This window comes from Cardiocondyla obscurior, linkage group LG11, assembly GCF_019399895.1.
Source record: "Cardiocondyla obscurior isolate alpha-2009 linkage group LG11, Cobs3.1, whole genome shotgun sequence".
Taxonomy (NCBI): Eukaryota; Metazoa; Arthropoda; class Insecta; order Hymenoptera; family Formicidae; genus Cardiocondyla; species Cardiocondyla obscurior.
In genome coordinates, this window is record NC_091874.1 from 1,667,735 (window position 1) to 1,690,461 (window position 22,727).

The 22,727-nt window shown below is 33.5% G+C and overlaps 5 protein-coding genes and 1 long non-coding RNA gene across 9 annotated transcripts; 4 read left to right on the forward strand and 2 right to left on the reverse strand.

The window, feature by feature from the left end:
* The first annotated feature begins 71 nt into the window (after positions 1-71).
* On the forward strand, positions 72-4,698 carry LOC139106381 (major facilitator superfamily domain-containing protein 6-like). Of its 3 annotated transcripts, XM_070663108.1 has the most exons (11): positions 656-765; positions 1,267-1,418; positions 1,533-1,834; positions 2,080-2,422; positions 2,651-2,838; positions 2,964-3,100; positions 3,204-3,319; positions 3,492-3,737; positions 4,017-4,163; positions 4,238-4,304; positions 4,564-4,698. In XM_070663108.1, coding segments are annotated over exons 2-11 (1,605 nt in total). In that variant the 5' UTR covers positions 656-765; positions 1,267-1,360; the 3' UTR covers positions 4,565-4,698. The 3 variants fall into 3 exon arrangements, with proteins under 3 accessions (XP_070519208.1, XP_070519207.1, XP_070519209.1); XM_070663107.1 differs by lacking the exons at positions 656-765; positions 4,564-4,698 and adding an exon at positions 72-214 and having other exon boundaries at positions 4,238-4,455; XM_070663106.1 differs by lacking the exon at positions 4,564-4,698 and having other exon boundaries at positions 615-901; positions 4,238-4,455.
* A 134-nt stretch (positions 4,699-4,832) lies between these two features.
* Positions 4,833-7,378, forward strand: LOC139106387 (F-box/WD repeat-containing protein 4). The gene is made up of 7 exons (XM_070663115.1): positions 4,833-5,185; positions 5,526-5,807; positions 5,889-6,054; positions 6,134-6,321; positions 6,574-6,702; positions 6,795-6,942; positions 7,021-7,378. Exons 1-7 carry the CDS (start codon positions 4,968-4,970, stop codon positions 7,204-7,206), a joined length of 1,317 nt encoding a protein of 438 aa, XP_070519216.1. The 5' UTR covers positions 4,833-4,967; the 3' UTR covers positions 7,207-7,378.
* Positions 7,363-16,202, reverse strand: LOC139106377 (cytoplasmic aconitate hydratase). The gene is made up of 15 exons (XM_070663096.1): positions 16,044-16,202; positions 15,303-15,395; positions 15,053-15,219; positions 14,821-14,966; positions 14,181-14,574; positions 13,808-13,979; positions 13,486-13,703; positions 10,155-10,314; positions 9,775-9,995; positions 9,406-9,562; positions 9,079-9,314; positions 8,749-8,885; positions 8,523-8,670; positions 8,275-8,441; positions 7,363-8,072 (listed from the first exon to the last, which is right to left on the reverse strand). The coding sequence occupies exons 1-15, from the start codon at positions 16,048-16,050 to the stop codon at positions 7,823-7,825; spliced, it is 2,673 nt and encodes an 890-aa protein (XP_070519197.1). The 5' UTR covers positions 16,051-16,202; the 3' UTR covers positions 7,363-7,822.
* Positions 16,203-16,466: 264 nt separating this feature from the next.
* On the forward strand, positions 16,467-17,549 carry Lamtor5 (Late endosomal/lysosomal adaptor, MAPK and MTOR activator 5). The gene is made up of 4 exons (XM_070663123.1): positions 16,467-16,759; positions 16,993-17,057; positions 17,147-17,261; positions 17,343-17,549. The coding sequence occupies exons 1-4, from the start codon at positions 16,725-16,727 to the stop codon at positions 17,404-17,406; spliced, it is 279 nt and encodes a 92-aa protein (XP_070519224.1). The 5' UTR covers positions 16,467-16,724; the 3' UTR covers positions 17,407-17,549.
* On the reverse strand, positions 17,475-20,452 carry LOC139106379 (man(5)GlcNAc(2)-PP-dolichol translocation protein RFT1). 2 transcript variants are annotated; one of them, XM_070663100.1, is made up of 8 exons: positions 20,316-20,452; positions 19,686-19,888; positions 19,337-19,523; positions 18,968-19,252; positions 18,766-18,897; positions 18,539-18,670; positions 17,963-18,463; positions 17,475-17,876 (listed from the first exon to the last, which is right to left on the reverse strand). In XM_070663100.1, the coding sequence occupies exons 1-8, from the start codon at positions 20,373-20,375 to the stop codon at positions 17,718-17,720; spliced, it is 1,659 nt and encodes a 552-aa protein (XP_070519201.1). In that variant the 5' UTR covers positions 20,376-20,452; the 3' UTR covers positions 17,475-17,717. The 2 variants fall into 2 exon arrangements, with proteins under 2 accessions (XP_070519201.1, XP_070519202.1); XM_070663101.1 differs by lacking the exon at positions 20,316-20,452 and having other exon boundaries at positions 19,808-19,894.
* A 167-nt stretch (positions 20,453-20,619) lies between these two features.
* Positions 20,620-22,361, forward strand: LOC139106392 (uncharacterized). Its single transcript, XR_011546348.1, has 4 exons — positions 20,620-20,725; positions 20,793-20,932; positions 21,077-21,900; positions 22,347-22,361. It is a non-coding gene; the product is annotated as an uncharacterized lncRNA (long non-coding RNA).
* Positions 22,362-22,727: the final 366 nt, after the last annotated feature.

The window sequence follows — 22,727 nt, forward strand, 5'->3', positions numbered from 1 at the left end:
AGACGGCGCGGTACTGTCGCATCAATCTACCGAGAGTAATACCAATGTGATTGTAATTTCAGTGCGTTGCGTCAGCGCCGTTAAACAAGTCGCGTCCAGAGGCTTTCGTTGGAAAGAGAAAGGCTGATCCAGCGTCAAAGTTTTCGACTACGCCGCAGCCTCATCGCATTCATAAGCTGCGTTATAATATTATCTACCAATAAAAATCCTGGAGGTACGTTCACAATTGCTGGCACTATCAGAATCTTTTAGCAGCTTTCGGACTGACTAAAATGCACTTGCCAACGACAATACTATTCTTAATACTCGGTCAGCGCGTTTGAGATATGTATGTCGTACATAGTTTTCTTTGCTTTCGCTTCTTTCAACTCTTGCTTCTTTCTTTTGTTTTCGTCTCGGCGTCAGGCGTTGAAACTCAAGGCTCAAGACGCTCTGTTGCCGAGAGTGCCGGGGCTTTATTTTCATGCGTGCAGCGCGTGCAAGACGAGTCCGCGAGGAGTGCAAAAAGTGCAATTGTGACACTTCAGAAATCGAATCACATCTATTCGGGCACATATGTGGCCGAGCGTGCTTTGTCGCCGTGACATCGAAGCCGTGTCGCGCTGATATGTATTGTACGCGGTTTATTAAGTAATTAGAAAACTTGTCTTTAGGACCGGAAGATCGTCGGAGTGCGGACTCGAAGTTAATAAGCGTGTGAAATATGCTGAAACACGGTGAATGGATTCCTCTCGCTCGGACAGAGTGATAAGACGGCTTTATCAAGTACGTAACGGCCGGGAACGGGAACTCGTGGGAAACCTGTTTCTTTTTCAAGAACTCTTTGGACTTGCCTGAAGTACCACTGATTCCGCAGTGTACCAACGACGGTTGTCATATCGTGTAGCGCCATTTTGAAATCGTTTGTAGTCATTTCAAGTTTTTTTTTTTTTTTTTTTGCGATCGAGAAACATTTCATGATTATCGATATATCGCGAATCGAGGAAAGTTTAAATTCAATTTAGTGTACATTTAGTTGACGATTATTTTCATCGATGTCGTACAATGACTGCGTCCAGCAGATCGAAGTATCATGATTTGTGCAGACTGTTTTAAAATATCTGAATTTAAGAGCACACATCAATCGAATTCACAAATTATACAACACTTAAAAAAATAACACTTTTACTGATCGCAGCTAATAATGTTTAAAATTAAGATATATTGTACGCACGTGTGCGTGTATGTATGCTATTATTCTTATTATCTTTGATTATTACTTTGCAGTACAGCTGAGAAATTTAGCATGAGAAAACGTCGAAGGAGAGAAACGCAAAATTAATTGGACTTATTAGTTTGTCGACACTCATAAACGTACATCATGAAAATTAATTACTCGCAACTGCCTATAAAGGCGCATTATTTCTTTTTCATGGCGGGTGAGTATTATAAAATATTAAATACCTTGTAACAATTTGAAAGAATGCTTTTAAGAACTTTCCTAGAGGAAGTATCATCGAAATCGTTGATATTGAAAACTGTTATCATTTCAGCAATGGGTCCTATTTTACCGTTTCTGCCGGTTTACGGCAAGCAGCTCGGTGTTTCGCCATTAATTATGGGTAGCATCACTGCGATTTTGCCTATTTTATTTTTGATCGCAAAACCTATGTTTGGCTTTATCGTGGACTATTATCGCACTTGGAGAAAATTAATATTTATGGCGCTACTCGGAGTAACAAGTTGCTGTTATATTTTTATGAATTTTTTGCCGGTACTACCCGGTTCACTTCTACCAGATCATCAATTTCAAAATATTTCCTGCGCGTCTTTGCCGTCTTGCGATTTGGATCATGTAATTTTTTTTTATGTTTCTATAGCTACGCATTTTTTTTTTTTTTTACAATAAAAGTTCTATAATAGTTGATTAATTATCTTTCATAAGAATTAAAAAATTTATTTTGGTTAATCTGGAACATACTTTACATATGTATAATTTAGCTTTTTTTTATTTGAGTAATTTCTAATTTTTTTTTAACTATTTATATATATTATTTTTAATAAAAAATTCATTTTTTTAATTTAAGTTTTTCTTTTAAGCACGCATTGTCGATGACATCATGTAACGGCACGAAGGATACTACATGTCATTGGGTATGCAAGGATGCGAATTTTTCTACTAGATTATCTTTCAATGAAACTAGAAAGGAAGCAGAGATTTCGCCAAACGTTACGTGCCTATTAAATATTAATGAGACGTTATTGTGTCAAAAACATGCAACAGAGAATTACATCTGTAATGTTACTTGCGACGATTTCGAAGATAATAATTGTCTTTATACATCCTTTACATTTTGGGGATTTGTAATCTTAATGTCGCTTGGTAATATCGGTTTTAATGTTGCCAATTGCATAAGCGACGCAATTTGTTTTGATGTATTAGGTAAGTGATTTGCAGGAACATATTTTAATGGTATTTTTTTAATGTTAAAATAATATCTACCTAAAAGTCAAATTTTAATGATACAAATGTAAGCGTCCCAAATGCTTACAGTATAAAATAAACCTTATCAATCAGATTAAATTAATTTACTTTGACTCAATCTAACAAAGCAATTTGATTGATGTCTGTTCTATTGTATTATTAAAAATCTATAAATTATTTTTTCAGGTGAGGGAGGACAAATGGGGTATGGTAGGCAGCGAGTGTGGGGCACAATTGGTTTTGGTGTGGCGGCGAGTTTAGGTGGGATCGCACTAGATTGGTGGTCGCAAGGAATCTACAAAACTTACACACCGGCATTTCTGCTTGTGCTTGTATTTACTTCTATCGATTTAATTTGTTGCAGAAAATTGGAGGTAATTATATTTAAAATTAAAAAAAATAAATAATAAATAAATAGTAGTAAATAAATTTTTGTTCTTCACATTTTTATCTACGTTGTATATTCTATATTGTTTTATATCGTATGCTCTTATTACAGCTGCCGCTTATGTCAGGATCGTCGAGTATAATGAAAGATGTATGGACGCTTCTGAAGATGAAACCTATTCTCATATTTCTATGTTTTGCTACTCTTGCGGGTATCTTCGATAGCTTTATGATTTACTTTTTGTTCTGGTAAATATTTTTTTTTATTAAAATATATTTACATTTATTGTTCCAAAAAATTTTTAGAAATTAATCAAATCGAATTACATTCAATGTAGTTTATTTTCATTAGGTATATGGAAGATCTTGCTATGACGACTGGTCATATGAGTAAAATCAAGTTAATAGAGGGTCTAACTGTAGCCGCGGAGACTTTAGGTGGCGAGATAATATTTTTTTCTTTGTCTGGTAAATTATTTTCTTATTTCTATTTCTAACGTTTCAATGGTTTTTTTAATTAAGAATTCTACCTAGCAAACATAAAATATTGGTGTAATATTGTTACAATATTCTGCGTTTGCTGGGTAAAAGTCGATATTTTTTAATCTATTATACAATATTAATTCTTTTTTTTTTCCAGGTAAAATACTCAAAAAATTTGGATACGGTTACACTTTTACATTTTGCTTTGTGTGCTACGCGCTGCGGCTAGGATTGATATCTCTTGCTCCAACGCCATGGTGGGTGCTTCTGGTGGAGTTTTTCATGCAGGGACCAACGTATGCGCTTTGTTATACAACAATAGTGGCATACGCAAGTGCAGTATCGCCACCTGGTACATCAGCTACAGTACAAGGAATTGTAGCAGGAATGGACGATGGTTTAGGTAAATTCTTTTTCCGATTACTGAGACTTATTTTATAAAAAGAAAAGTTTATATAAGTGATATAAATATATTTTTTGAGTGAGTTATAGGTGCGCACAATTAATGTAAAACGAACACCATCAATTTATTACCAATATAAATTTATCTTGAGCAATTTGGTGATGTCTGTTTTACGCTGCACATCTAGGATGCTCCCTATTTGTTTCGGAACTACTTAAATATGGTCATTGCTAAAATATCTATATTAATTGCATAATTATCGCTGTAATATCTTCGTAGGTTTCGCGGTTGGTAGTTTGATTGGAGGTATTTTGTACAAAAAGGTTGGTGGTGTAAGGACTTTAAGAATATTTTCAACACTCGCAGCATGTTCTGCGTTTATGTACCTCATTCTTCATATTTTGTACTTAAAGAATAAAACACCAGGTAAGAAGATCAAATAATTTTTTTGTCGATTCCGGTGCGATAAGTTTTTTAGTAAAATATTTCTTTTATTGCAGACACAAGAAAGAATGTCGAATGGAAGAAACCAGACGATGCACAGGCACATTGTGTTGTAGCAGAATAGTATGCGTTTTATATATCTTTATTTAAGATAATAAGAAACGACAATTTAATATTTTAATATTTTTTAAAATATTTAAGCGATTGATCAATTACAAAGAAGTAGTAATCGACTATTTCACCGCTATTAAACATTGCAATTTTTGATACTTAATAGTCGTTTAATTATCATATTAACAGTCGCGTATATATCCTGTACATATGTATCTATATATAGAATTTTTAATTCTATAAAACTAAAATTAATCTAATCTCGTAATAGGTAATAAAGTAGATAAGTGTAGCTTATCACAAAATGCAAAGGGTCCGAGATTGAGCCACGGAATTGCATAGGAAGATTTAGAGTCTTGATCCACTGACAGTCTCACGGAAAGACGAAATAAATTTATTGCAAATCCACGGAAATTTTCAAGAGCCGTTTGTTACCGAGCTTCTGTTTTTTCGGTCAGACTTCAAACGTTTGCATTCTCCGACGAGAGACACGCGTGCGGCGCGTAGTTACACGCTAATATAATTTAAAATAATAAAAAAGACCGGCGCGCTCACTGAGGAACTGTGATAGTGGATAGCGCTCATTGTAAACGCGGCCTTATGGATATTCGCGTGTAGCCAAGAACGATAAGCAGACGATAAGGTTATGGAACCTACTCCCTTACCCCTGCTTACATGTTTACTCCTAAAAAGATGACAAATACTTGGCATTTGGATATTCTGCCGAGCGAGGTGTTATTGTTAATTTTTGACTTCTGCGATGAGTACGACTTATTACGACTCAGCGAAGTATGCAAACGATTTTACGAAATCGTGCGTACGGATGTGGCTTGGTTCAAGAAAAGCAAACGATTTCTTGTCACAAATCAAACATCGGAAAGATTTCGTGAAAGGTTATATTTAATCTGCACTTGAACTTGAATATCTGACGTTTCTGTCTTCGAATATAAATTCGGGCTTCTACAAAACAAATTCGGTTAAATAATAATGACAGTACAATATTTTTCTGTAATAAAGTAACGAAATAATCTTATCTATTGATACATTGACATGCATATCTGGAAATTTTTATATTTATAATTTGGAAGTACCTTCTTTTAATAAATATGTTACATTCTTAGAAAATTTATATATATATATATATATATATATATATATATATATATATACATATAATATTACACGATATATAAATAATTAATTTAAAAATTGAAAATTGCTCCTTTCTTGCAGATGTAATACAATATTGCGTCCAAGTACCTCCTGGTTTGTATCTAATAATTGGCGTTATGGTATATACAAAAAGGAAACAATATTTACACATAAGTTAAAGGTGATATCCTGGCTGAGAATGACAAATGACATACTCTGGTGGTGTGGTGGTCATAATTTTTATGGTCTTAAGCGCAAAGAAAAATCAACAATATATTTCACACGTGAAAAAAAATACAAATTAATAGGTGGTGACATCATTAAATTTGTTCTTTGGAAAGACTTCATCATATGTGGCCACATGTATATATAATATATAGATATATATTTAATCGTATGTATATCTTTATTACTTTTTATTTTCTTAATGTAAAAACTTTACAGAGATGGTACTCTAAATTACCTTAAGGTAAACTTTGACAAGAACAAATATCATGTTGCAAAAGTGTTCCTAAATAATAAGTTAGAACGACCGTTTATGAATTCTGTTAATGCTGTTGATGCAACATCCGAAATTGTTATTGTGGGTTTACAATGTGGTGGAATAAAGGTAAGTTGTAATGTATATGTATAAGGAGATGATGTAAAATATATTTAAAATGTCTGATATAAAATTTATTTCTGTTTAGATATTGAGACATCCGGATATGGATAAGTCTGAAAAACATATTTATCAGAATGATGATTATGATAACAGAATATGCAAACGCTTAAAGAATAGAGTGCAATCGCTTTCAATTGATCCCACTGGAGTAAGGTTTGCTGTTGGCTCGTCCGGATTTACTGAGACCCCACTACATGTAATTGATATTGAACGGTATGCGTATTGTGATTAATTAATTGATTACTACAAGGACTATGACTAAACAGATTTTTAATATGTATGAATTAATGTATTCAGCAGATACAACCGATCACTGACTACTCAGTGATTCTGTAATAGGATTAGATCTTTCCTTTGAATTTTCTTAGGATTTAATTGTAATAAAGAATCACTGAGCGTTTAGTGATTAATTGTCTCTTGAATACAACCTACGTAATTTACAATGAGCTAATGGAGATATTTCAGGTACACAGTAGCAGATACAATGAATTATTTGTGGAGATATGGCGCTGGAATACTAGACATGTTATGGGATGATCCCAACACTTTAATCACTTGCGGCTACGATACACGCATTAGAAAGTGGGATGTAAGGTAATATATTTGACTACTTAGTAATCTTAATAAGTAATTATTTTTTTTTACTTACTTTCAGTTTGACATAGCATTAATGCTTGCGATTTCAGAACCGGAAACTGTGTATGTGCATGGACGGATCCAACCGATGCAACGTTATTTTCCATTTCATCTGATCATCGGTACAGCATGATTACAGGGACACAGTATAATTGCCTAGCTGTTCTGTGGGACCAAAGAAAGAGTGATTTCGTTCAGGTTCTTATTAATTTTGAAGTAATGTATGCGCTTTATACAATATACGTTCATAACGAATTTTCTTTCCAATATGTCTAGATGTATTACGTGAACTCGACTGGATCATCTCAGTGCAGTCCGATCTACTCTGTACAGTTCGATAGCACAAATATGTATTGTGCTACAGATAGACACGTGTTTAAATTAAATTTTTCAGTCAATTCGTATCAGAGGCTCGATTACAAGTCAGTGTTCAGTTCGTCGTGCAGATTAATGCATAATTGAAGATTGAAACATTATATGTTATTCAGTAATTAATTATGGCAGGAAAGACATGAAAAAATCATTTGGCCCAATTCTGGAAATTAAACAATGAATATTTGAGATATTTTGAAATGTTGATATATGAGAAGAATGATTTTGTATAATAAAGAAAATTAATTATATTGCTATTATATTTCAACAGTTTATTACTGCAATACATACATAAAAGCAAAGACAACATAATTTTCCCCATACACACAGGTAAGAGATGTAACAATTATAAATATAAAAAGAACTTTGTTTTATAACAGGTTTCATTCGAAAAAGCTCTGTGCTTCGTTTAATTTCGAATTATTTCTGCTAAAAAAATAACTACAAAGCAAAAATTTCAACAACAAGAAATAAAATATTTTTTAATGTTATGAAATAAATATGTTAATAGCGTGCTATACATGAATATTGTAAATTACAATAGCGCCTGCAAAATGTATCCTTACTTTACATATCCTTTATATTTCTCCATATTTAAGATTCAATTTTATTTGAAGGAGATACGCCTTTTATATCCAAAAACCATATATTAAGCATCTCGTTAAGTAACGTTTCAAGAAAATTATTTATGTTTATTTCTTTCTCATCAAAGCATCGTGCGAATCATATAATTGAGAATACCACCATGCTTGAAGTAAGTTAAATCAACCTCCGTGTCAAATCGTGCAATTACTTCGAATTTATTATTATCCGCGTTGACGGTAATCTTTTCTCCGGGCTGGCAATTCGTGGGTATCGCAATGTCGTACTGCTCGTAACCTGTTAATCCTAAAGATTCTGCGTTTTCTCCAGGAAGATATTGTAGTGGAATTATCCCCATACCTACAAGGTTCGATCTACACACCCAGATAAAATAAATAAATATTAATTTAAATGCACAATTAAAGCAAATGTAATCTAAATTTTTTTTAATTAAGTGAATACTCTTTATTCTAAATCGTTTACTTTAAATAAATTAATTTTTAACTTCTTTTTTCTTTAACTAATTCCATAAAATTTACTTTAAACCAAAAATATACACTTTTGAAAACGACTTACCTGTGTATTCTTTCATATGACTCTGCTATAACAGCTCGAATACCTAGTAGGTAGGGTCCTTTGGCAGCCCAATCTCTGGAGGATCCGGATCCGTATTCCTTACCAACCAGAGCAATCAGAGGCGTTCCATCTTTGGCATATTTCTCGGCCGCGTCAAAAACATCCATCTAAATAGCATCAATCATTATAGACATATTCATTACTAATGTATATTTTAAAATCTTTATTTTATGTAGTCTATTATATACCTCTTCGTTTGTTGGAATGTAGATTGTTCGTGGTCCTGCTTTACCAATAAATTTGTTCACAAGACGAATGTTAGCGAATGTACCGCGCGCCATCACTGCGTCGTTTCCTCTACGTGAACCGTAGGAATTGAAATCTTTGGGCGTCAAACTAAAAATAAAAATTTTTTTATTTAACCAGCTCACATGCGTGGTCTCTATAATTTCTATCGATACTGATCAAACTCACCCTCGACTAGCTAGATATCTTGCGGCTGGCGAGTTTCGCGCTATGCTACCTGCTGGGCTGATATGATCAGTCGTAACAGAATCTGCAAGATTTACGAGTACTCGCCCTTTCGTGATTGACTTAATTGGAGGCAACTCCTATAAAAATAGTTATTTTTATTAATTAAAGATGAATAATGTCTTAAATATATATTAACATACCGTAAAAAAAAACATTAGGATTAAATCAAGATTTATTTTTTGTTTTTAAAAAGATTTTCGAATAAAAACCGAATATTTGAAGTATTTATTATATGATAATTATAAATCGCCTTTAGTAAGTTATATTGACCTTTTGCAAGTTATCGAAGTAAGGTGGATTTTTAATGTATGTAGAATTAACGTCCCAAGGATATAATTTGCCGTCAGGTGCTACCAAGCTTGCCCAATTACTGCTACCATGCTCAATTTTATTGTAGACTTCTTTAAACATGGCTGGAATGACATATTTCTGCTCAACAACTTGAATTTCCGCTCTGGTTGGCCAGATATCTTGCAAGAATATTGGAGTGCCGTCAGTTTTGTGACCTGAAAGATAACAGATACATCATGTAAATTATGTTTTAGCGTTTCATGTATCTCTGTAATACGAGTTGAGCAAAATGAAAAGAATTTTTACCCAGTGGCTGCTTCTCAAAATCGAAATCCACAGTGCCAGCAATGGCATAAGCTATCACTAAAAGTGGAGACGCCAAATAATTTGCCCGAGTATTCGGATGAACTCTACCTTCAAAGTTTCTGTTTCCTGACAGAACTCCGCAGCAAACGAGTTCATTCTACAAGCAGAACACGAAATATTTAAGAACAAGTTAAAAAAACTAAAAAACTTTACGATTTAATTATTTTTTAATGTGATTTTTGTTTTATACATTTATGATTTTATCAATAATTTATTAAAATATTCATATATCTCCTTTAAGCAAAAATTAAGAAAGTTTTGAGAGAACAACAAATAGAATCCGATTATAAAATTAATTAATTTCCTTACTTTTTCAATAGTCTCGACTATAGCCTCAGGAAGTGGACCGCTGTTTCCAATACAGGTCATACATCCGTAACCCACAATGTCGAATCCTAACTTCGTCAGATATGGAATTACACCGCTTTCCTGCAAGTAATAGGTAACAACTCCCGATCCAGGTGATAATGACGTTTTAATATACGGCTCAACGCTCAAGCCAGCTTCTACGGCTTTTTTAGCAAGGAGACCTGTGAATTAAAATGTAAAGAATGTTAGAACATTAATAATACTGAAATTTTATAGAACTATGTTCTTGTAATAAAATTTTGAAATTATAGAACTTTGTATTTTCATCAGTACTGATAAGATTTCAAAAAGTTTTAAAATACAAAATAATTATAACAAACCTGCTCCAAGCATAACGCTAGGGTTGCTAGTATTCGTACAGCTGGTAATAGCCGCGATGACTACCGAACCGTGCTTCAATTTGTACTCTTTTCCTTCGTAGTTAAACTTCCCCACAGTATTTATCTTCGCAGGAGCTAAACCGTAGCCCTTGAAGCCTACCTGAAATGAAAATTACGTTTCCGTTATGCAATTTCAAATATTAGTGGAAATATCCTTATTTACTGCGCGCTGAAAACTTATTAATCAATAAAGAAAAAAAAAAGTTACAGTAATATATATAATTCTTTTTTATCGTGCTTAATTACAGTTAAATTACAATTAAAACCTAATGCAAATTGCACGTTTTGTTTCGTATACACGATTTATTTTATCTGGTTGAAGGTATTCGCATTTATTTGTATTCTATAAATTTAGCAGATTTAATGCATTGAATGGTAAAACGGAATTCTTTACTTGATAAACAATTTGCTGAAAAAGCAGTACGAATTGGCAACGATCTTCAAAGCAATCACGAGGTCTATGACCCCGTTATTCACCTTACATATGCACAATCCAGCAATGACAAGTACTTTTATACAAGGGAGAGATTAAAAAAATTTGTAATATAAAAATTATAAATTGTAATATACACATACTCCCAAAAAAAAAAAAACATTTTATATTTATATAAACGTTCTAACAATTATGTGTGAATTTAACATAAAGCAAATATGTTAATATATATATACTATATATTTTATAAATAAAAATTCAATAAAAAAAAAAAAAAAAAATATAAAGATGTATACAATATTTAATTTAATTTTAATTTACAGAACTTCAAGCAAAAGCTACAATTATTTCTTTTAAAATATCGACCACTAATTAATCTATGAATCATAATCATTGCCACAATATTAATTAAACTAGATTCCTTCGGGACAAAATTTCTCATCGTTTTCCGTAAACACATATCCTTTTCCATGCCGAGCATCGTGGCTTGATAGGAAATCCGAGCTCTTTTCATATACCAGTGTGCACGGCAAACGATAACTCATTTGCAACGAAATGTGTGAGCTTTGCAAAACGAATGTAGTAAGTTGTTGTATCAGCAATTTCAACGCGAGCTCTGAATAAGTCTTCCAGAACTTATGCGAAGTGCGACCAAAGGCTACTGTCTTCTCCAACGAAGCGGACGGACCGATTGATCAGCGGTACGTACATACAAATTATTTCATTCTTCGTAAATTGATAAGTATCAGCGCTCGCATTCTTCTGCGTTCGGAGGAATCGAAGGTTACAGTTTACAGATATTTATCGGCGGTCTTCTGATTACCAAATAAATTTTGATAAATATAAATATCAAAAAACTCAAGCGACGTTTCGATACATACTATTATCATTCTACAGACAGACTGTGTAAACTTGTGGGAAGATAACGTGCACGTAGTAATGGAAATGTTTTAAAAACTCATTATTGAAATATATTAAAATAGTTACTTATTGTTAAACATTTGAATTATCGTAAATAAATTATATGTTGGAGAATAATTCGATTGTAGAAATAATTAAATCGTTAGAACAGTTCGTCTTGAAGATACTCTTGAAAATATTAAATTTAATTATGCTTGTGCAGTTTCTTGAATTTAATATAATTTAAAAACTTTTTCTTTTTTTTACAGAAAATCTATTTTAAATTAATTAAAAAATTTATTTATTTATATTTGGCATACGTTTAATCTAACATTTTCAGTTTATGCTTTTTCGATTTAGTATATTAACTTTGGCATATCTCGTTGATCATCAACATTAAACTCGATCAAAAAAGAATTGTATTTCATACGGAAGATGCGTTATGATTCACGTGGATGAGTTTCTTCGTCAAGTATACTTCATAGGCCAGGTAACGTGACGCTAATGTTGAACATTTCGAATAGAAATCGATCGGCCTGTTCTTAAACACATATTGTTTCCGCTCGATGAACGATCATTCGCCGCAGTTCGTCTGTCGGATTAAGATTGCGACTTTTTCGATATGATCGCGAGTTAAATATATATTCGCTTGATAAACAGTTTTTTTTTTTTTCCTTTTTACGAATTGACGGTTTGTACGTTTTTTGTACGCTTGCTAAAATTCTTTAAATCAAGCATGCAGTGTTGTGAATGGAAATTATAGAACATGTATCTTCGAACTTGTTCAGTTCTTTGGTTTTTTAGAAATTATTTGATTTTTTAGTGATAAAATAAAAGCTATTTACAAATGCCCACCTCACTAAGAATTTCGGAGTAATTCGAAAGTAAAGATAAGGTACTTATAAATTTAATTATTAAAAAAAAAAGAATATATAACAAGAATCGACATTACACAAAGGATTATCGTTGGATGCGATCATATCCGGTAAGGTTGTAATAAAAAACTTCACCGGGTGATGATTACATGCAATATCGAATCCTCAGACTTCTGCTACTTCCAAAGTCCACGCATGCATCAGTCTCTTTTAAATATTGTTATTAGGGTCGAGTATACGACTGGTATCACACATGAAAACTCGTGACTAGATCATATACTCGTCTTTAATGGCAACATGTGTCACCTAAAAACCTTCGTTTCGTCCATTTATCTTTGGTGATCTAACTATATGTGGAATCAGAATATCATAAAGCTAGATCAGCAAGGGAAAGATGTTCGAGACATAGCAACATAGAATCTCATTAACAATTACTTATCATATTAGCAGGCACGCTCAAAAAATTCAAGTACCTCTATTATTAATTAATATTAAAAATTAATGTCTTCTAAAAAATAATAATTATAATAAAATAAAATACAGCGTTTAATAATATTAAATTCATATAATACGGTTTATTGGAAGCAAATGACTTTAATTGTAAAATTCAAATTATATTGCAATATGTTAGAGCAAGATAATCGTATCTCAGTAATTAGTTACGTGATTCTCTATCAATCATTTTTCATTTTTATCGAGGTTTTTTTTTGTTTCCGAGAGAATATTTTTAGAGTAATTTGTTACGAGATTATATTAAAGCTTAGCTGGCGGAATAAGAGGTACAGCGTGAGATGAATATAATCCAGTTTGACTTAAATTTCATAGTCACTGGGTAATATTCGTCCCTTGTATGTACTAAAAAATCATCTTTCCTAAAGCGCTGATTAATTTTACAAATTTTAGCATTACATTAATATTACAAGCACTATTTATATCATCAATACGATTCGTATTGAGTAAGAAAATATAAATTATGTCGAAGTAAAAAAAGTTTATTCACGAGTGCAATTCTATTTCACTAAAAAATATTTTCATGCAGTAATATTGTTTGAAAACCACTTACCTTGTTCACAAGACAATTTCTGAAGTCTATCTGCATGTCGGATACCGAAACTCTGTCGTGAGGTCTCTTAGGTCCACTGACGCTCGAAACCACAGTGCTCAAATCCAAGGTGACCACCTCGGAGAAGACTGGATCTTGGCTCGAGTCCTCATAATTTCTCAGCATTCGTACGTTTTTAAGGTACTTTTCAATCTTGTCAATGTGTTCTTGAGATCGACCTAAATTATAGAAAAAATATATATTTATACACATTGTATAAAATAAATTTAAAAAATATAAAAGAAATTTGTAAAATTGTAAGTTTATTAATAAAAAAAATTACCTGTTTGTTTGAGATATGCCAAACTTTGTTGATCTACTGCGAAGAAGCCCACGGTTGCGCCATACTCTGGACACATGTTCGAAATAGTAGCGCGATCAGCGATACTTAATTGTGCTACACCTGGCCCGAAGAATTCAACGAACTTTCCAACCACTCCGACTTGTCGAAGGTTCTGTAAATAAAATATTAAGATTTATGAGCTTATAATTAATATTTTTCGTCCTGTATATAAAATACATATCTCGTCGCATACACTTTATTTAGCTATTAAAAAACAAGTAAAATTTTATTTATAAAAAATTAACATATAGCATTTTATTATATAAAAAAATTATATCTCTCAAATAAATTATTTCAGCGACAGAACGTTTACCTTAGTAATGGTCAGAACAAGATCGGTAGACGTGGCATATTGATTCAGTACACCATCTAATTTGTATCCCACAACTTTAGGAATCAGCATCGAAATCGCTTGACCAAGCATAACAGCTTCCGCCTCGATACCACCAACGCCCCATCCGAGAACACCTAACCCATTCACCATGGTGGTATGAGAATCAGTGCCAACTACACTGTCAGGGTAGAGAAGGTCGTTGGAATCAAACACCACTCTCGCCAGGTACTCCAAATTCACTTGATGCACGATACCGCTTCCAGGGGGTACAATTAACATATTCTTAAAAGCCTTCGCACCCCATTTAAGAAACAGGAAGCGTTCTCTGTTTCTTTCAAACTCGAGTTCTTCATTCTTCTTTAAGGCATCATTGCTGAAACATACCAATCATGTTTGTGTGTGTAAAAAAAAATATTACGTAATAATGCATAACACAGAACTTATTAAATAACTTTTCTATTTGTGTTTTACAATGGTATTAACCACATTATGTAACACTTTTTCTTCTTACATATGTAACATTGCAGTAGTTTATTAGTAATCTTTCAGCTTTCATGATAACCTTTAACTCCTTCTTAATATCAAAAATCAAAACACTTGTTAACCCAGTAAATCATACCTCCTTGTAAAATCAGCCTGTATTGAATGATCAATTACAAGGTCTGATGGGCAAATTGGATTAATTTTATCAGGATCACCACCAAGTTTTTTTACAGCATCTCTCATTGCAGCAAAGTCCACAACTGCTGGTACCCCAGTAAAGTCCTGTAGTTTAGTAGTAATAAATATGCATTTTTGCATACAAATAAATTGTATAAAATATAAAAAATACATCAAAATAGCTTCTTTACCTGCAATATGACTCTTGCCGGCTTAAAGGCCACTTCAACTCCATCTGAAAGAGCTTGATTACTTTCCCAATTCAGGATTTTCTCCACATCAGTCTGTGTTACTTGGAAATTGTCACAATTGCGCACAGCACTTTCCAGAAGGACTCGAACAGAAAATGGTAGTTTGTCTATAATGCAGAAATTTAATACACTAATATATATTCTTATATTTATATATAGACATGAAGAAAGAAAGAAGTAAAAAGTTTACCATATCTTGTACCAAAACTGCTGATATCATAATACTGGCATTCTTTCAATCCAATTTTAATGGATTTTAGTAGGTTCTTGTAGGGATTTATGTCTGAAATAAAAGAATATATCGTTATTACAAATTAAAAAAAAATTTATACATAATGCAAAGTGAAGCAAGTATATTTTAAATTTTTATTACAATTTTATTAAAGAGAGAAAATTATAAAATCTAACAGAAAGCTAAATAACATTTAATACATTTTCTTTACGTTTGTTTTTTATTTTGTGCATTTTAAAGTGCGAAATGTATAAAAATGCCGAGTCGGCAAATAATTTAAAAGACTGTAATTCCGTGAAATAAATTTTAAACATTTTTTTGCACGTCGCAATTTTCGTCACCAATCAATTAAAACATCCGTGTTGAAAATTACGCTGCAGAAAATATTAAAAAAGCTGTAATAATCTACGACACGTTTTGCGCTTATGTTGACATATCTGAATAAAGTATACAGAAGAATTTAAATTTTAAATGCTTTGCCTGTGTCGCAATTTTAATTTTTTCAACCAAAATGCTCGTGTATTTCATTCCTTTGAATTTCAACAGTCACGAGAAACGCCAATTAACCTTTGTTTCAGAAATAAATCGGCATCTAATTAAACGAGATTGCAAGAACAAATTAATCGTCTTCACTTGTTTACGTTTCATTTTTCAACGGAAAAAAAACAGCAACAAACAGCCACAGATCTCACTACTTACCAGCCATGATTGTCACTGAACTAGTCACGTCGGCCCGTCGCGCGGCGCGTATATAGCGGCCTATATCGGGTGTCTTGGAAACGGCGACTTATCACCGCTTATCTCACGTTGCGCTAATGTCGGACGATCTCGCTGTTTCGCATCCGTGGACCGGCGTACGTGGGATCTCTTCTGGTTCTTGATTAGAGGCTCAATTCGACGGAAAATATCAGGGGAACGAAGAATTCGAAGAGTCACGGTAAAAGGAAATTTATTGGGTTGCGTAACGCGTCGTCTTCCTTCTTTCCCCCTTCCTCCCCCTTCGATTAATTTGATGTATAATCCGCTCGCGCATTGCAATTACGGTGGAGAAAAAGAGCAAGGTTCAATTACCGCGTAATGAAGTTCATCAGGCGACGCCGGGTATATGCGTGAGGCGATGTCACGTGATACCACCGCGCGTGTACGTTCGTGCGAGTGAGCGAGAGAGAAATGAGAGAGATGAAGAGAGAATGGCGCGATTGTATCAGTCGACTTACGCGAGATTACGAAGCGAGAGATCTGGTCAAGCAGCAAACAAACGTCAAGCAACATTCGCGTGACAGCTGATAACGCTGAGGTACTTTTTTATGTGAGAGTAATCGTACTTGCAAGAGCACCGCAACCTAGATACTGCAATCACGATACGCGCGGGATTCGAGAATGGAAAGGAATTTAACTAAAACGTTGGCTGACACGTAAGTCATACCGCGTTTAGGTTAGAGAACCTGTTTTTTTTTCAACGTCGATTGCTTAACGCTTTAATATTATCTAGTTTCTGTGATAATTAAGTTTGCGTTGTGATAGTTACTTCATTTGGTTGTATATGCATTGGCGAGCTTATTTCTGTTTTTTATATACATTAAATTTGCCACCGATTTTATATATAAAATATAAAAAATGTAATCACCGTGTTGTACTGTCCGTACAGGTACGATAAACAAGAAGGCATCATTGGTTGCATCCTGGTCGATCACGCTGGTCTCTGTCTAGAAGGTAATTAATAAAGACGCAAATAAAACACTTACTGCTTTCCATTTCGATTAAAACTCAAATAATTCAGAATCACAAATAAATTTTTGCAGTTAAAGGCGATGCGTCGAGTGACAGCGCCGGATTGATATCAGCCATAGCAGATCTAGTTGGAAAACTGGAACCAAAATCTGGATCACCAATTGTGTCACTTCAGAATGAAAACAGGTAAACAGAAAATTAAACAGTTTAGCAATATTTCTAAGCCCTTCTAAGTCTAAAGCAATGATTTGCTTAATTCCATTTTAGGCAATGTATTATACTTCGCAAAGAACCCGTAGTTGGCGCTATATATAAAGATATATCAACGTGAGAATTACTGTTACATGCAATGTTAAAACTTATTTATATGTAAAACAAGATGTCTTTTCTACAAAAATATATTATCACTTAGGTTTTTATTATTAAAATGTATGCAAGTTAATAACAAAAAAAAAATATATATATATATATATACATATATAAGAATAACTTTTCATTACGCACGAATTTACAGGCAATTTTAGTTAGCTGTAGAAAAAAATAACAATTTATATATAATCTCAACATTTTACAAGATTTTGCGTTAATCTGTAATTACTTTAATTTAAACAAATAATAAATAAAATAATGCACAGGCAGGAATCAGTCGCTTTTTCTCTGCTTGTTTCTTCGTTCGTGCCATTTGTTCGTAGCGAGCTTGATTAATTCGTAATTTTCGTATATCCAAGATATAAGTACAATCGTAAACATTACTACACCAATCAGTAGGTGTAATACTTTCTCAGCCGGAAAGAAGTAAGTCTGGAATGATAAAAATTAATCTTTATGCAAAGGAAACGCACATATACAAACATATGTATTAAAAATAATCCGTAACGATACTTTACGTGTGATAAATTAGTGACGAACGCCGCAACAACTAAGCACGTGGAAAACATGGGCTTCGGTACCAGTCCGCGTAACGGACGATAGACTGTGTCTTGGTACATCTTATTAATGAACATCGACGAGTGTATGATTCTCAGGCTCATATTCACGCAATTGCCGAGAATAAATCCGACCGGACCAAACCAGGTGACAAACAAGTACGACGCGCCCAGGAAAGCGATCGACTGGTAAACCATAATCCAGTTGCTCTTGTTTATGGTCGCGCTGTCGGCCGTTGCATTTGTATAGCACTCAGTTACGCCATTGATTCCTAATAGCAGGACAGCGAGGCAATGTGTCCTTAGTAAGAGAACAGGTAAAGGTAAAATCAACTTTGAGCCGCCGTACAACCAGAGCAGCGTGCTCGAGTAAGATTGACCGAATACTAGGACAACTAGACCGATGCATGTGACGACAGAGCATAAATGAGTCAACACGTTCACGCTCTCTTGCACCATCACCTGAAAAATTTCGTAGATTATAAATATGTGTACGCAAAATCTTACAGTAAAAGGAAGAATGTAACTGACACTCACTGGATTCTGATCAGATATCTTTTTATCCCTTTTTATCATTTGCGTGAAATAAAAATATCCACTGTCTTCAATGGGACGAAAAATAAATCTGGCAGCTAACGAACCCATATTATTAACTATCTCGTAAATACCCTTTAAAAAATACATAAAATATAAGTCTAATAATAATATTATAATGAATAAAATATTTATATTAACTTTAATATACATATAAATCGATCGCAAACCTGTTCTGTGAACGTCAGCACTGGCATTATAGTCATAATCAATCTTTCTCCTTCTGTCAGAATTTGTTTCAGTATTCCCTGCCTAAAGAAGCTCCACGTAAGAAGAGACAACTTTCTATCAAGATACGAATCCTACGAAGTAACTGTTATACTGTTCTCATAAGATGACGCAATATACTAATACAGTATCATTAATACGTACATGATTTTCCAACTGCCCAGGTAAAAAGTCTTTTATAGCATGAAAGGGAAACTCCCTTATCACATATTCATCGCTATTATCTTTCAGAGACATTCTCCGCTTCTGCGAGCATTTATTCAGCTTCTTGATGTGACGATGAAAATACGCGTAGTGGCTCGTCGTGTAAAATACCGCTGCCACAAGCTGAGCGATACCAAACGCAAGTAACGCGTTTTCTGGATGATACAATATTAATGGGACAAACGTCATGGTACGAATAACGATCATAATTGTATCCAAAATTATCTGAAAGAAAAAATAATTTTTTTTTTTTTTTTTAAGAAATGTATGTCTTTATTTATATCTCTGACTTATATATGTATATCTTACTTTAAGCCTAACGAAGAGAAATGCACTCGCAGCTAACTGAACAACTAAGGAAGACAGTTCAATGATACACGATAGTCCAACCGACCAAACTGCAAATGTGTAGTAAGGGGGTAATGCTTCTGTACTGAACAGGAGAAATAACCAGATGTATCCAAACACGAAAGACATCACAATGCATATGGGTACCCTAGAATATATTAATAAAAGTCTATTTTTATGATATACTTTGATAAGTAAAAGTATTTATATAATTATAGCAAAGTGTGTCCAAAAATATTAATTTATGTTTTGTCTTTTTAAAAAAAAAAGCCTTGATTAATATATATAAATATATGCATGATGAACTAACGTCAGCCATAGTAAATTTACAACTTGGGCCCAATTGTGTTCTGCTGTATTAGTGAGACATGCTTTCATGAATGGCTCTCGCGACAGAAACAATATCATAGATTCTAGTAGGAGCAATCTCACATTAATAACGCCTAGAACTGCCTGGCCCACATGACGGATGACAAACGCGTTCAAGACAAACGTAACGCAACGGCAGAATATCTGAAAGAAGAATTTTAATAAATTTTGTGTATTGTGGCATCTGTCCATGTACAAAAGCAGGTGCCAAATACAATGCTTTCAACCGTCTATAGTTTCGTGACTTTAAAGTTTCATATTTTGTTTCGTATATCTATATTTTGCTGGTTAAATTTAATTTTGTTGCCACAGTAAAATTATAAGTTAAACATTATAAATAAATAATAAAAAATAATTATAAAACATTGAAAATCGAAAATTTATGATTAATCTGCGTACGAGATTAATATTTGTTAATTCTACGTTATATAAATTTTTTTCGATTTGAAAAAGATATATAAACTACGCAGGATTAAATTAAGAATGAGACAGCTAAGCAGAACAACGCGAGACCCAGTGAAGGAGCTTCGGATCATCCTTAGAAACCTCCCAATTCTTTACACGAATATACCTGAAATATAATGCTGAACGAGGCGTTCTCCAGGCTGCTCTTCAGAATACTCTGCGACATTTTCGGGCCGGTTCGACAGAAGCATGAATACTTCGAGATTCCCGCCGCTGGACGTGATGATATGTCGACGTAGACCGTTTGAGATTAGGTGAGGTTATAGCCAACGATTACGGTAACTGTGTAGGGACAACTGCGACAACGTGTGCCGATCATCTCACCGCGGCTTCGCACGTGTGCTGCAGATTTTTTTATTTGCTTAATATCAACATCATCGTCACAAAAAGAAAAATAAGAAACAGTTATGTTCAGCACAATAACATTTCATGACGTAACCGCAAACCACATCGATGCACGATGCATGGCGGTTATTCCTCGCTGCACCAATTCGCACTAGTCCAAACTTTATTTCTGTAATTACATTTTTTAATTAATAACTCGTATAATAAATATATCACTTATCCACTTTTCCTTTTTCAGCTCTCTTTTCTTTTTATTTACACGAAAAATGATCGAGCTAGTGCAGTCAGAGCAGAATCGGCAGAGAGAGCTGCTTGTGTCTTACCGGTTATGCTATACAGAAGCAGAATTATCCGGATCAAAATATTCTTTGACTTTGGGTAAGATCGTATTCCTTCACGTTTTAATTTGGATATCAACCACTTGGTGTCTACGAGCTTAAACAACATATTCATTCGCGGGTGATAAACTGTTAAAGTTGCATGGTATAAATCCTTTTACTGAGATTTATTTTTATGTTCTAGAATTTCTATCTTGAGGATAATCTTATGCGGACAGGAATGATTGATTTTAAAATTTTACAATACTGCGAATCTACAGAATTTATTAAGAATACGAGCATGATGTTTTCTCGACAGTGCTTGTGTTCATAATACTTTATTTATAAGGACAAGTCGCAGATCACTACTTCGGATCCCGTGGGGATCTAGTAGTCTGATATTGGTCAAGAAAACATGGAGATCAGTCTTCCAGCTTTACGGGCCCAATTCTGTTTACACGGAGGATCTTTAAATCACGGTGGAGAGTAGAGGGAGGTTGCCAATTATCTTGGTCTGTCAAAGACCGAGATGAGAAGCAAGCCGTGATTTGAATTTGATCCGTGTTGACAAAAATGGGCCTGTTAAGATCCGGCAATTACGATCATGAACATCTTGCTTAGATCGAACGAAAAAGCAGCCGTTGGGGCTTAGTCCCCTTTGGCATTGATCGCTACATTGCCCGAACTTATTCTTCTCTTCCTTTCTGTGCCAAGCTATTCAACATCTTAAGCTCAGGTTTAGAAACTTTGATTTGCTGTGAGTAAATTTCAGTTACATTTGGTTCTCCTGCACATGGGGTTAACCCTGTATATAATCTGCACTTTTCCATAACTTTCGTTTCATTACGGTTAAGTTAGGAATGAGTTTAATAGACAATAAATACCTAAAAGAGAAGAAAAAGATGGTTGAGCTGGTACATGGATTGAGGTCTAATTTGACCCATTGAACCATAATAACATCGACTATAATATTTTTGCATATCGCTAACAAGAAAAAAAAACGATTTTAATTTTTTCTTACGGGCAAAGGTATAATTTATTTATAATTTACATAAAGAAAAATATTTATTAATTTATTATAATTATGTATTAAATGAACGTTCGTTAAGTAAAGTGCAATTTTATATAACTTGTTTTTCATGACACTATGCTTATATGCATTTAGACACTTTAATTAAATTTCAAATAAACATAGAAACTATTATTAAAAAAAAAAAATACGAGAGTGAATTAGGTTGATTATTTTTATTGTTTCAACTGATGCATGATTAACGAAGAGATCTTTTGATTCTAGTGACCGACTTTAAATTATTGCTATAGCAAAAAATTCTCTTACGCAATGATATAATCGACACACATTATTTCTTTGCATTCTAAGCGTCTTTTTGCCAATTTATTTACGATTGTTTGATTTTTTTTTAGTCTCGAATTCTTTTCAGAGCATCGCAATTACAATTTGTTTTATTCTATTGCAGGAGAGGAGAAAGGGACGAGGAACAAAGAGAAAGAAAGTGCGGGTGTATTTATATAAATGGAGCAGCACGATACGTTTCGACGATGTTACAACGCAATAATTGAGCAATTTACGTTTACAACGCTTGAAAACCGATTAGTTTGAAGCTTGACGATAGTAAATTCTTAATGAGCACGAATATCTTTCGCAATAAGAAATTTTCTGCAAAATGGAAAGCAGTTTCATAATGGAGAATGGCAGAATTGACTGGCAATAATTAATGCCAAAATTCAATAAGTAATTTTTAAGTCTAATATAGATTAAAATTTCCGAGAAAAAGATAATTAAAATGGTAATTTTATTTTAATTAAATAGTTATAAAATTTATGTAGTTTCAGGTTGT